The 14759-nt window shown below is 42.8% G+C and overlaps 1 protein-coding gene across 3 annotated transcripts; it reads left to right on the top strand.

Moving 5' to 3' along the window:
* Positions 1-288: 288 nt before the first annotated feature.
* Positions 289-13543, top strand: LOC144111075 (caspase-1-like). Of its 3 annotated transcripts, none has more exons than XM_077644210.1 (7): positions 289-629; positions 2371-2413; positions 3628-3745; positions 5191-5338; positions 7133-7308; positions 8213-8336; positions 11187-13543. In XM_077644210.1, the coding sequence occupies exons 1-7, from the start codon at positions 566-568 to the stop codon at positions 11417-11419; spliced, it is 906 nt and encodes a 301-aa protein (XP_077500336.1). In that variant the 5' UTR covers positions 289-565; the 3' UTR covers positions 11420-13543. The 3 variants fall into 3 exon arrangements, with proteins under 3 accessions (XP_077500336.1, XP_077500337.1, XP_077500338.1); XM_077644211.1 differs by having other exon boundaries at positions 354-402; XM_077644212.1 differs by lacking the exon at positions 2371-2413 and having other exon boundaries at positions 354-629.
* The last annotated feature ends 1216 nt before the right edge of the window (positions 13544-14759 follow it).

The following is a 14759-nucleotide window of genomic DNA, read 5'->3' as shown; positions in this document are numbered from 1 at the left end:
TGACGCGGTTGTCCCCACCCTCCACGGTGTGGTGAAGTGGGAAGCGTGCCACCTCCACCGCGTGCACCGCAATCAAAGCGATCCCAGTACAAAAATAAATCGATAAAGCTGTGCAACGTTGCTCGGGACAGTTATTTGAGTACATAGTTTTTAATATCCTATGCCATGATCTCATTTGGACCTCAGCCAAGGCAGAAAACGCACGCACGGTCAACTGCGCGCCAAAGGGCTAGCGTTGGAAGCGTCTGCTAGCTTCCCCCCTGCCTAGGTGCCGCCACCTTCGGCGACAGGGGTGGGGTGGGGGGACCTACAGGTGCTCTAGAATGTGGTTCTCTAGAATGTGGTTCTAGAGCACACTGTAGCCGAGCCTGGCCGAGCGAAGGAGCGCCGGCATATGAGGAGGTGGGAGGATATGTTGTTACTTTTAGTTCATTGACTGGTTTGTTTCCACGTGCCGTGAGAGCGCGTGGGGACCGGTTTCGTTCACGGCTTTCCACGAGTGAAGAACTTGAGCGGCAGAATCAGATTCGTGTGATTGTGGGTGTAAGCAGGTCATCCTTGTGCAATGGCTCACAGCAACGGTAGTAACGGGGACAGTCTCCAAACGAACGGCAGAAATGGAGAACAAGGCAAGTGACGCTTTTATAATGGCAGAGTCACCGTGGAAAAGTTTTTTCACTTCAACGCCTTGTCGTGCAGTTCGTCGAGCCTTGATTTATTTCGGAATTTCGATCTGGCGCAGTGTTGCGTGTATTCGGTCAACAAATGGTTTGGTTGTTTCCTCGAGTGCCGTTGAGCACGAGAGAGGAAGAAAAAAAATGCTGCCACAATGCTTCAATTGCCGTAAAGCACACTATGGTGGCGGGTGTTCGCAAGTACTGCTCAATAGCGGTTCTATGTTACGCTACAAACTTGCGTTTCGCAAGGCGGCCAGCACCTAAATTAAACAAGCGCGACTGTCGCTTGATCTTCAAATTACCGTATGTGTAGTGAACGTACCGTGTAACTAAATTGCATTATGTAATGTGTGTACCGTGTGGTAGCTATATGCTCTAATTCTGGACTGTCTGTGCGCAGGCGTGAAGACAATGGGGGAGGGAGGGTGGAGGCCTGAGAACGGACCCTTGCGTGCATGCATTTAGTCATCGCGCAAGGCTGCATTATTCCTTCCTATTGAACGTGGGCCTCCTGCTCATATATGGATAGCCGCGTGTGTGTTCGGTGCCGTAACCAAAATATTTTTCAAGGGGAATGCTTGGGGGGGAGGAAGGTTGACATGTGCCGGACTTTTGGGGGAGGAGGTTGGGTTAAGGAGGAAAGTGCGCCGTCGACACGAGGTCGAGCTCGTGGAGGAGGTCGCAGGCCCAAACTAATAATTATGCTGCCTCTCACTGCCTGTTTCTCTGCTTATGTTCCACACATGCTCTCAACGGCCTTGTGACATCAGAAAACTGTAGGTCACACTCCCTGGAAAATTCAGGCAAGGGAGATGTTTTGCAGTTTGGTCTCAAGGCTGGAGCTGTATAGTGCTTGCAATTTCGTATGTTCTGGCTTTGTGTCAAGACCAGTTTCCTTAGCTATCAATACCTTCACATTGCAGTTGAATGTTAAATTTGTGTCACTTTAAACTATAAGGCCACCTACAAGCTTTATGGCCAATAATCCAAGGCCTCCCTGTCATTTTACGTATACAACAAGCCTGCCAGCATCGCTTCATTGCATTACCAGAAGTTGTTTTTGCTCAATTTGACAGAACTGACGTTTTGTTTTAGGCCATGCATACTTAACTGGGATAACCATTGAAAACTATATAAGCTTCCTCCATTTTACAGAGCAGCTTACTTTGTCATGTTATCAAGCCATTTTGTTATCATTTACTGAATGAGGCAATTTCCACTATGAGCGGCTAAATTATGGTTTGAAGTCCGCAAATAACAGTGCTATAAATTGGAAGGCATGTTCTCTTGCAAATGTTTTGCAGGTTATACAAAGAGGGAACAAAACAAATGGTTAAACCTGCCCATAACGTGCAGAAAAATATGCTTTACCAGAGAGTAGGAGCATGACTTCAGGCTCCTTCTCTTGAGCTATCTTTTTTGCTTTGCTGTGAAACCTATTTCCTCTGAATGAAGGGCCAGTTTGACCATTTCTTATGTTCCCTGTGAGTGTGATGCATACTGTTCATATATGCATGGGTCATTAGCAGGAAACATGTACACTGAACTGCTTCTTTTGACATTCTGGTGTAAGTTTAGCTTTTTTTTTTTCAATTTCTGCTTATGCAAAGGTAAATTATTTTATGCTTACTCAGTTTGAAATCCTTCTTTTTAATTTTATCTAATTTTTCTACTTCTTGCTGTCTCATTTCAGCCAATGGCAACAGTCAGACTGATGCCAGAACCATTTTTGGAGGGTAAGTGGTACCTTCACATTTAAATGTTAAAGGTACCCTGAGACAAATAAGTCAGCCTAGATTGATTGATTACTGTGTTCTCATCACAAAGAGGCTTTTTTTACTGAAATTTGAATTTCTATAAACTAGAACAGTCTCAAAATTGAAATGCAAGTATTGCCTACACAAAGCCGTTTCATAAGCAGCTCAATCCTTTTTTCACATGTCTCTTTGAGGCTAGACTACACTACTAACGACTTTCAGCCAGTGATCTCGGAATTCTTGATGGTCATGACATCATCACCAACATCAAAAGTTTAACCTATTCCCTTCCAAAGATGCAGAATGCAGCTGCCGGAAAAGTAAAAATAAAAATAAAATTTGCTATCAGCAAATAACAGATGGCGGCACATAATAAGCTCTTTAGTGTTAGTTAATAGTTTCTATGCCTAATGGCAACAGCTGTCCACTAGGTTCGTAAATATTTACGTGGAGGAAAAAAAATCTACATAGTTGAACAGATGGCTGAAGAGACTTGCCTGGACACAAGCGCAGAGGTAAGCCAGCTGCAGCTCCATTTCCTATGCGTTTAGGACCTTGTGAATGGGCTTATTTTGCTCGGCTGACGCCTAAAGCCATGAAGTAGAACTTATACCGCAGATGCTTCATCTGCAAAGCCCGGGTCAAAAGAAGCGAGAGCTGTTGGGAGTTCGAAAAATGCAACATCACACTTGACATGCCTGAATGCTTTAATATTTTTCACACATCAGAATGCCTAGATCTCGATGTATGCATGTTCCGACAGCCAAATAAAATATAATTTGTGCTGCTGTGACATTTGTAGCTCGAGATATTGTTTCAGGCGACCAGGGTCTCGCTGTGCGCTCAAAAAGACCGCATGGGGAACGTAGACCAAACAGGGCAACGAATGGGTTAAATTGAGTGGCGGTAAAAGATAGTCCATTTTTTTACCCCAAATTCGACAGCAATGTATAGATCTTTTGATGCTGAACGAACGTTGACAAAGACAGAAAAAGGCAAGTAGGTGACTTCTACTTCGAACCGAAAAGATGTCTTTAGTGTCCCTTTTATGCAGGCAGCTTCAGGCTGGTCATACAAATACTTTCTGTGCCCAAATGTTAGCGATGCACCCTTAGCTTGTGCCAAGGCATCAACTGTAACGGCACTTTTGTTTCTTTACTTTTGCATCATTTTTTGGGCTACTGTACTCGCAGGATGTTCAGCAGGCCACCACCGACCCCCCAGCACCCGGTGTTGAGAACAGCGCTCAATGCGGAAGAGTACAGCATGACTCGTCAAAGACGCGGAAAGTGTGTCATCTTCAATTACAAAGTGAGTATGCTTCAAGAGATCAATGGCAGGATGTTACAGCCCTGGCACCTCATCTGCTTGTTTATGTGTAACGATGCAGTAAGCTATGTGGCACATATGAGAACCGCAACAAAAGTAATTCTTTTGTTGAAAAGCTGCTGAACAAAGCAACAGCCCAGCTTTGTATACATTTGGTCACTGCAGCATATTCATCCAGCATTTATATTCAGTGTGTTCTAATCTATAAAAGATGTGCCCCAGTACTCTGCTAGAAAGATTCCATATTAAAGACCAAAGATAGCCCAGTTAGTTAGTCATAAATAGGCGCTGGACTTTTTGGTTCAAACTGGAAAAAAATCGATAAAAGTATATTTGAAAGTCGGTATTAACCGCAAAAGGTCAGTGTTTTTGGCTTGCAAGGTATAGTTAGCTGGCTGCTGAATATGAGTTACACCCACTTAAAGTTGAAAATTAGCTAAGTAGTGAAGCCAGGAGCATGCTGAGATGATGGTATTATAAGTTAAGCGGCACATTTGTGCGATTTGAGGTATTTCTCCGCTAGCTTACATGCCTCTGCAGACCGGGAAGCATCATCTTCTCGCTGTCTTCTTGCTAAGCACTGTTTCTTCACTATCGTCACATGGTTAGAGCAGTTAGTCGATTAATTAGGTTAATCAAATGCAGGCAGGTCATTGACATGAAACCGCAAATGGGCGTGACAAAAAAGTATGTTTTTGCTACCACGACGATTGAGCGACAGTTCCATCGCCGCCATCAGCACGAACACGATGTGATGCCCCACCCTCGCACTTAACGCAGCTTGACAACCCAACGATAACCTCATATCCAGCAATTCTGGGCAAAAGCATTTTTGAATGGGAAATCATTAATGAACGCGAATTTTTTCATATATAATGTATGATTTCGCTATAACAATCAACATATCTGCAGATCACCAGACAGCAGTCTTCAGTTTTCTTTCTATTAATGTTTTTGCTATCATCAAAAGTGTTCCCCATTGAGGCAAGCGAAGGTTTTTCTAGTCTGCCCACTGATGTCATCGGGTAGGGGATGCATGGTCAGTGAGGTGTCGCCCTAATTGATTGCAAGCTACTGCGAGCAGTGATTTTTAAAAATTATTTCTAAATTATAGGGTCCACGCAGAGCTTTCAAGTTTGACTCTAGTACCCACATGGACTACCTCTATATATCTGTTGCACTAGAATATGCCCAGAGAAATCATTTCACAGTCCCTTTAAAAGCTCTGTTTTAGAATGTGACACCCTATCAGTCTAGGCCAACTTCTGTTGGTGCTTAGTGTCCCTTTAAGTGTGCCTTTCTGGATTGCACATGTGCAGCATGACGTGGTTGTGATTTTTCGTTTTAATAGCACCACCACAGGGTAAAATAGAACAAGGTTTCAGACTTCAGTGTACCTCCCTGTACACCATTTCTGTCCAACACAGTGTTTCGATCGTCACACTGGGCTCTGCGAGCGGACAGGCACAGACTTGGACGCTGACACCCTCAGCAGCTGTTTCCAAGACTTGGGCTTTGAGCCGGTCCTCCACACGGACCTGTCATGCAGGGACACTAAGAAGGAACTGCAGAAGCGTGAGTGACTGAAACAGTGAATCTGTGTTACTGCAAAAAGGTTTCGTATTTTTATGAATCACAATCGAGCCCACTTATAACACATTTGGCTGGTGGTTGCGTGGTTTGTGTTTGTTGTATTGGATGTTCAGAGTAAGTGGACTCCCGGCATTACAGTCAGAAATACAAAGTCTGCCAAAAGTGGCGTTTATGTCTCAAGCGGGCCCTGTCACGGCACTTTCCAGATCACCTGGGTGGTCATGTTCTCCTCGCCAAGATCCTTGCTCATTATGAATAAGAAAACTAATCGTGGTTGGAAGAATTTATAGCAGCTGGTGTCAGGTCAGCCGCATTACTACTTGTCGTCCTTTGCATACAATGGCTTCATCAAAGCACGGCTCTGCGACATTGTTGTCCGCTCGAACTTAGTTATCTGATGCAACATCTGGCTGACTATTAATTGACACGTAACCACAAATCTAGATGCATCTGATCGTGGTGTCTTTGGCAGCATCATTTATCGTTCTTGGGCCCATGCAGCAACAAAAGTAGCATAGCGCACATGTGCAAAGGATGTATCAGCTGCACTGTGTGCTATCGGGTGCTGCCTGCATGTGGTAGCAGCAAAAAGGTAGAGCTGACTGGACAAGCGACACATACCACATGACCAGCATGGCAAGCAAGGCATTCAAACTTTCCAAATCACTGCCGCTAGTTTATCCATGACCATGCACATTTCCTTCACTTTCTATCCTGCCACTGTCTTGCGCCCAGTGCTTTTCTGCTTCCACTTGGGATCTTCTCTCAGCTGGTGCCCTTGCAAGCAATAATTGACCTTACAGACCATTGGCACATGCTTGGCTGGCAGTTTCCTGCAGTTTCAATGCCGCCTTTTGCTTGCTTTCCGGGTGGTGTCCTGGTGGCTGAGAGACACTCTTCAGTCTGCACGCTCAGCTGGAAGCGCCAGTTTACGGCGCCTCCTCATTCACTATAACTGAGGGGCACGACCGCAGTTGTTCGTTGTGTCTGGGATGAGTTGCCAGTGCCTTAATGCATATTTTGACGGTAGCATTATACTTCTTCTTAATAAGTGAGAATTCATTATATCTACATCCATTATAAGTGGGCTCAACTGTACTTTGATTGCATCACTTATTAGATTGAATGCTGAGAGGTGCATACAACACATGCACTACGCACCTGTTGAATGTATGCATCGGGATCTGTATTAAGTTATGCACAGTACGTGTAGCACATATTTTAGAGAAAATAATTCACCAAATTTTTTCTGATCACACATGCCACTACTAGTGCAGCATATCGGTGATCATTTTTTCTGCATGGAGTATGTATAAGATCTGTGCTGGTGTGTGCAGGCAGGGCAGTTCGATAGATGTCTCAGTGCAGTTCTTGAACCAATTTTTGACTAAATTCACCCCTCTTCAGGAAAAAGAAGAATGAGTGTAACATTTTAACTCTGCTGTGCATCAAGTTTTAGAACTGCAATTGCGTATCTGTTAATTTGGTGGGGTGTGGTTAGAGTTCTTAACTACACAGTAAACTGTCTTAATTTCCTGCAAGCAACTCGTAGATCTTACACATATTTTTTCTGAGCTTGGCTACTGGAGAAAAAAGATTCTAAGTACACTACTGCACGTTTTCAGAAATGTTGGCCATATTTTAGAAAACGAAGCACCACATTTAAACCCTGTGTTCGGTACATGATAGCCTTAGCGTCTTATGTGCAAGTACTAACCTTGCGTGACCTATTAATTAAAACTGTTGCTAAGTTCCTTCATTTTTTATTTTCCGCAGTTGGAGAAGGGGACTACACAGATGACGATTGCTTCATCTGCTGCTTTTTGACGCATGGTGGCGACGACGTGCTTTACACAAAAGACGGCAAGATTCCATCAGACAGCATTATGGAACCCTTTCGTGGTGATGTCTGCCCCAGCCTTGTTGGCAAGCCCAAGCTTTTTTTCGTTCAGGTTAGCATGATCAGTTTGTTTTAGACATCAATTGTGGGGTTTTTTTTTTTAGCATTATGGATTTGTTCCAGCATTTTGTTTCATCAATGTTCCTCTTTTTGTCGCATCAACTTGCTGTTCAGTATACTAGGAAAACAACTTCAAAACAGCAGAACACTCAAAACTGAAGTTCAGCTGTGCAGATAAAGCGAATGCTTTACATGTTGCAATGATGACACCTCAAATGTTGTCGGTGAAACCCTTTTGTACGTGCTGAGCACCTAGACTAGCAACTGTAATCATTTACCCCATTTTGTCAAATTTTTGGAAATTACCAAAACCAAGCCCATTGTTCTTTCGTTCACTTGACGGTATCTTTATGAGTTACTATCAGTTCATGATATCCTAGCTGAAATCATAAAAAAGAAGTGGAGATGGACAAAGCATGTAATACCAGTAAAAGACAACCCTTGGTCCCTTAGTGTAATGGAGCAGATTCCAAGATAATGGAAATGTAGCAGGGAGTAACAGAGTCAGATGTGGAGATAGCACAGGAAATTTTGGGGGGATATGTGGCTGCAGCTAACGCATTGCATGGGATCAGTGGAACAGGCATTTGGCCTGCGTTGAATAACTGGGCTGAAGGTGATGATTGCAAGTAACTCTAGTTAGTTCGTGTTATAATGAAATGAAATTCTCTGTATATTATATAAAATATATGTAATGTATGTGTAAGGTATAGTGTGTTGTGCATGGTGTGCATAAAGGCACCATTAAACAGCAATGAGAAATGAAATTATGCACCAAGTTATAGAATGTAGTACCAGTACTTTGTCAACGAACTTGGAGCCCATGGCCATTGTTTTGTGTTCTTTTAAGGCTGCATTCTTGTGGCTTTCTCACTGTTTATTGACCTACTCTGCAGGCCTGTCGTGGTGATCGGTATGACCCAGGCGCGGATGCAATCGTTGACACTTCCGATTCTCCCACCCGGCTCTGTCGCATCCCGACACATGCAGACTTCCTCACTGCCTACTCTTCAGTGCCGGGTAAGCAGAGGCAAACAAATACTGCATGTGCAGTTAAATGCATCAGACCCCATTACGATCCCATTACCCCTTTATCAGACCAGCTGCAATGGCTCAGTGGCTTTGGCATCGGGCCACTGATGCCGAGATCACGGGTTCAGTCCTGAGTGCGGTGGCTGTATTTCGATCAAGATGAAATACGAAAGCACCCATGTGCTGTGCGATGTCGGTGTGCGTTAAAGAACACTGGATTGACTAAATTTATTCGGAGTGCTCCACTATTACTAGGCGTCCCTCGTAGCCCATATGTCGCCTCGGGACAATAAACCCCACAATTTACAATTTGCTCCTTTGCTGGGATTTCATTGCTCAGGAAGCAACTGTATGTGCTTGAAATTACTGCAGAACTCGTCTGCTACAGCATTCTTCATAATGCAATGTAGCTTTGGTACATCAAAAGCAACCTCTTCATTTCAAGCCTTTACCTCGGGAAGAACTCCTTACTAGGTTAGTTGGTGCAGGTTTTGTTACAGAAAGAGACGCCAACACAGACGAACAAAAGAATGAGAGATGGGCATGCGCTTACTGTCAGCTGATTCTTTATTGAAGGAAACACTCATAGTATAAAGGCGTACAGTGGCTTAGCTAACAAGATGCAGCAAACTTCATTTCATGCCTCTATGGACCTATATATTGCATTTCCTTCAATTAACAGTAAGCACTTGTGCATGTTCCTCTTTCTTGCGTCCCTCTCTGTTGGCGCATCTTCTTTCCTTACCTCAGCTTGAGCAGTTTCCAGTGCACACTTTGTCCATAGACCCTTCCAAGAAGCGCTTCCTGATTGGTGCCATATTGCTCGTTGAACTACTGTCGTGCACCTGTGGCACTAGCATGTTGGAAGTGGCAGCGGAGCCAGTTTGCAGTGGACCAGCAAGGTGGCGTTTCGACATCTGCATGCACGTAAATGGAAATGCTATAGGCTGCAGAATCTCTAATAGAAAGATAGATTTTTTTTTTCTCAGATGGTGGTCTTTTCATTCACACACAGGAGAGGCGTTTGGCAACGTGGGGATTGCATGTGATATTTGGTATTGAAATCAACCCAGAGCACATCACATGGGCGTGCTTTGTAGCACAGGGTAGCTTCCAAGTGCCACCAAGCCTAGCGCTGGTCAAAGTCTGCAGCGTAATTCTGCCTTTGAAAAAAAGTTTGAGTGAAAACTATAAAATATTTCAGGTACAAGAATATTATGTAGCTTTCTTCATCATGTTGTTCTAGATGTGGTTTTAAGCAATGTTCATCGTTAGGCTCATGCTGTTCATTTTTGGTGGTCAGGCGTGATGTAAAAGAAACATTTGCGTGTCTCAGAAGGTGACGGGAGAAGTCCTGCAGGAAACCCTGCTTCCTGGTAAGCTCCAGTTCCTCATGCTGGAGGAATTTCTAACCTTAGCACAATGACTGGTTTTTGTATCCTACAGGGCTTGAGTGCAATTTAATGGTTTAAACGATAAGTGTCAAGGAATTTAGTTTTGTACTGCTGGAAATTTCATCAGGCAGTGGTATAAGCAGATAGGCGCAATAAGGATTTCACATCCTGAAAATTACTGTGGTGGGTATTTGATTTCATAACTTCTGCATTTGAAAAATGTGATGCCCAAACTGCATAAATAAATATGCTCTTTGATGTACTCCTTTCTTTTTGTCACCAAGTACAGACCTTAAACTGTAGAATTAAGAGTGCATAGAATCGAAACCCATTTAAAGTAGTGGTTCCAGAAATATTACTTGAGCCACAAGCGAGGGCAGCATTTTAAATCATGTTTTGCTTAAATATTCATTAATGTGGTAAGAATGTAGAGCAATTCAAAATTCAATTCAATTCATATTCGATTGAGTAGACCTGAGTTGGAACTTAAAGTTTTTCTTTCTTGTTTTGAAGGACTACTATATGCACCAAATTTTTGCTTGCATGTCTTGTTTTTTTACATCAGTATGCATGGATCAGTTTCTGGTATTCTCCTCTCCTACGGCCACAAAATAATTTATGAATTGAATTTCATCTTGATGCTATTTCGGTTTTATCAACCAAATGATCGCTGTGGCATGTAATGAGTGTTTAAGTTCAAGCTGCATGAGGCATCAAAAATGTTGCAATATATAATCGCTGATACATAGTTTTAATACACTAAAACACTTAAGCCAGCCTGCTTCAAGAGTTTAAATGATAAGAAATGATGTATCAGCAGTTATATCGCAGTTTTTTTCATGCCTTGTGATCAAAACACTTTTTACACGTCACAGCCATCATTCGGTTGTTGAAACCAAGACCAAAAAAGGTTAAAAAAACAACAGCTCAGTAATAAACTATTTAGCGGATGTAAGCTAATGCCAGATGGTGATCCGTGCCCTGCTGTCTCATGCATCATTACAGAGAACAAAACATGCAGCTTAAATGAGATGTCTATAGTATTTTATGTTTCAGTTAAAGCCAACAAAAGTGTATTGTGATATCACCCTTAGATGAGGGGATATCAGAAAGTTACAGTGATGATTATTTTAACAGCACAAAAGTGGCTTGGTCAAAGAGCACCTTTTTGGTCCACACAAGGTGGCGTCGAAGACCCATTTTTTTTTTACCAACACTAGGGGAGGCAAGCACCAAGCCAGGGGAAAGCTTGTGCCCATTGGAAGCCAATGGGCACCTGGCAACTCTGTGGATCAAGCCTCACACCTTCCACACATGAGGCAGATGCTCAGACCTCTATAGGCCACCACTGTGGTCTCAGAAATTTCTCTGGCAGCCTGAAAATCTCCTGTCTGTCACAGAGAATCCCTTTGTCTGACAGGGATCATCCCTCTTCTCGTTGCAGGTTTCTACTCGTGGCGCAACGAGAGTCACGGCTCGTGGTTCATACAGGGCCTGTGCTCGGTACTGCGTGAACAAGCGCAATTCTCCGACCTGCTTTCCATGCTGACTGTGGTGTGCCGCCTTGTGGCAATCCACTGCGAGTCTTATGTTCCCAATGAGCCCAGCAAGCACCGCAAGAAGCAGGTGCCATTCATCACCTCCTCACTCACGCGTCTAGTCAACTTCCGGCAGTGACGCAAGCGCCGTGGTGGCTCAGTGGCTGTGACGCTATGCTGCTGCTGCTGAGCACAAGGTTCCGGCTTCGGTCCCAGTTGCAGCTGCTGCGTTTCGGCGGAGGTGGAATGCAGAAGCGCTCGTGCACTGAGGTTTCGGTGCACGTTAAAGGAACACTGAGGACAAATGAAGTTGGCCTGTATCGATGGGGTACCCTGTCCTAATCACAAACAGACCACTCTCGCAGAAAACTGACCTTTTATAAGTTAGAAAAAAAAAATGAAACACATTACCAGCCAATGTTGCAAACAAAATGCTTGTGTCGACATTTATATTTGGGCGCGGATCCCAAAGGGTACACTACACTGCCGTTCACTTTAAGCCAAATGTAACCCGTCCTTTTGGTAGAGACATCACGAGTTATAATTGACTCGCGGGAACATTTCTAAATCCAATTTTCTCGCCGATAAATTCATCTTTTGCTGCTGGACAAATGGCAGCACAGCCAAGCAAAAGCCAGAGTATATATTTTTACTAACAACGATAATTGGATGGAGTTTTCATCAGTGAGGAGAAATTGAAGTTGGCCTGCATTGACAGATATTAGTGCACTTTAATAAAAGAGAGGCTAGTTTTACAAGCTGGAAAAGTTTAAAAAATTAAATACATGTGTTGCCACCTCCAGCTGTTATCACAGACAAACTGTGGTGATGTCAAGGCGGTTTTTCTTTTGAGCATGTATCTCAGAAAGCCAGGGTACATCACCATTCACTTCCAAACAGTAAACACAGAGTCCTTCTTGGGCATGAGTTCAAATCTAGTGCAGCAGTAAAAAAATGCTTCATTTCTAATGCCAATTTTTTTCGGCAATAAATCTTTAATAGCTGCCGGAGAAGCTTCAGCTTACCCACAAGGAGCCAGGAAGTTATTTTTGTTGAACAAAAATTGAATAAGGTTGTCCTCAGTGTTCTTTTAAAGAACAGTTTGTAGTAGAAATTGACCAGGTGCCTTTCACTACAGCATGCCTCATAACATGGGTGCAGTTGTAGCTTTTTTTTTATTTCACTGGAGGATAATTTGAAATTTGTCTGTCCTATCAACATAATCTATGCAAAGCAAAGGTAATGACCAAATTAAAAAGTGACAGGCAGATGTGAACCACCATCTAAAATTGTAAAGGCTGCAATTTCGTCTGTTTTTAATGGATAAGATCCACTTACGCTTGTTAAAGATGAGGGTTCCTTGCATTCCGGCTGTGTGAAGTCAGTAAGCTCGAGCAGAAAAGTGGTTCTTGTCATGACATTAATTTTACCAGTGAATGTGCACATGCTGTTAGAACTTTTACCTATGATACCTCATATTTATTGCAATATTTTACACTTTTGTGTTCAATGCACAGCTTATTATTCTGTGGAGCTGCTACATGAATCAATGAAGATGTCTGAGGATATTTGATTGAAGTTTATTGTGGGTAGAGACACCAAATTTTTCAATTTTCGCTTTGGAATGATTCTTAAAGGACCATAGAGCCGCCGTGGTGGCTGAGTGGTTATGGCACTCGACTGCTGCGGGTTCGATCCCGGCCGCGGCGGCAGAATTTCGATGGAGGTGAAATTCTAGAAGCCCGTGTGCTGTGCGATGTCAGTGCACGTTAAAGAACCCCAGGTGGTCGAAATTTCCGGAGCCCTTCACTACGGCGTCTCTCATAGCCTGAGTCGCTTTGGGACGTTAAATCCCCATAAACCATAAACCTTAAAGGGCCATAGATACCCATTTCCAGTTAAGTGTTTTCTTTCAAATGATGAGTGGTTTTAATTCACTACAAGGTTAGAACAGCCTTCTTCAAAAGCTGGAATGAGAACAAATGACATATCAGCAGTTATATTCCTTTCTTTTTTTATGCCTACTGTGCTACGCATTCCCCCTCTTCCTACCAACGTCCCTCTCACCAAATCCCCCAAGAACCACACAGCCTCACGTGACCTTAAGACCAACTACATGTCACAGCCATCATTTATTGATGAAACCAAAACCAAACCAGCGGTTTTAGGCAAATATCACACGGTGAATTTTGTTTAATAAAGTTTAATGCATCATTTGAAAGAAGAAAACACGCAAGCAAAAATTTGGTGTCTATTGTTCTTTTAAGAGAATAAAACATGTCAGTAAACATCAATTACTGTGAGAGATTTCCCGGATCTGGTTAGTAATTTATAATTAAATGCTTTCTTCCTTATTGTTCTGTTTTAGGTTTTAGCAGTTGGGCGTTGGCTGTGATGTCACAAATAGATTAAATACCACACGAGGCATAGGAAAACTGCCATATGATAACTGTTTGTCTTCTTACTGTCATTTCACTCTTGAGACTGGGCTAGCGTAAGTGTTGGAGCTAATTAAACAACAAAGTAATGATTACCTATATTGCAGCTCTTGTATGTCTCGTGTGATCTGACATGTGCATGTGACATTGCAATCATTATTCGCCTGCTGAAACTACACGGAAGAAGGAAGGTGCACAAAATTTCACATGGTGATTCATGTTTACTAATGTTACATACATCGTCCCACAGAGAAAACAAGGCACGAATAACTTAGTACCTCCACTGCCTAAATGGAATTGGGTAAAAGGTAGCAGTGCATTCCGTGTTAGATGTTTAGAGTGAATATATCTTTTTGCACAGGTATACTGAGTGCAGTAGAGAACTTTTCCTATTATCCTTTTTTCTGTGACTACATTTTTTCTACATTATATGAATGTATATTTTTTATTAAACCAACTTGATTGACTTACTATGCTACAGAGTAAAACTGTCCTTATTTTACACAAACATGTCTGTCCAGGAAGACAAGCATGCATGAAGAACATGACACAAACATTTATTTTATCTTGGTGCATTTCCTGGAAGTGCTGGCAAAAAACTCTGTCTGTATGCAGAACAGTCTTGTAGGTGGCTGATTTGCAGTTATGGTATGAGTGGTTTATTAGAAAAAAACAAAACAATATCACTAAGGCATCCACAGATGACGATGGCACTTTGTCCACAAAAGCTTGCAAGTGAGTCATTCATGAGTTCAACAAAAGGTATGTATTGCCATATAAAGGTATGCATGCCATATATAGCCACATATGTCATATAAAGATATATGTATTGCCTGCAGCTTCAGTGCGCTTTGACCATTGCAGCTGGGCTGCAAGGCGAGTTGCGGGCAGCTGCCTGCTGCTTCAGCGCGTTTTAACCATCGCAGCTTGGCTGCAAGGCAAGTTGCGGGCAGCAGCTTTCCCTTTAGGTAAACTTTAGAAACTCTATAATACATAGAGAGTAGCAAGTGCTGTGTGCTAAGTCATAGATTTGTACAGAGA

This window comes from Amblyomma americanum, chromosome 11, assembly GCF_052857255.1.
Source record: "Amblyomma americanum isolate KBUSLIRL-KWMA chromosome 11, ASM5285725v1, whole genome shotgun sequence".
NCBI lineage: Eukaryota > Metazoa > Arthropoda > Arachnida > Ixodida > Ixodidae > Amblyomma > Amblyomma americanum.
Note: the sequence above shows the minus strand (reverse complement) of the source record. Positions and strands in the feature narration are given on the sequence as shown.

Coding starts and splice junctions, on each gene's coding strand:
- LOC144111075 (XM_077644210.1), top strand. CDS start 566: ATGGCTCACAGCAACGGTAGTAACGGGGACAGTCTCCAAACGAACGGC. Junction 2,414..3,627: donor GCCAGAACCATTTTTGGAGG/GTAAGTGGTACC, acceptor CTGTACTCGCAG/GATGTTCAGCAGGCCACCAC. Junction 8,337..11,186: donor TGCCTACTCTTCAGTGCCGG/GTAAGCAGAGGC, acceptor TTCTCGTTGCAG/GTTTCTACTCGTGGCGCAAC.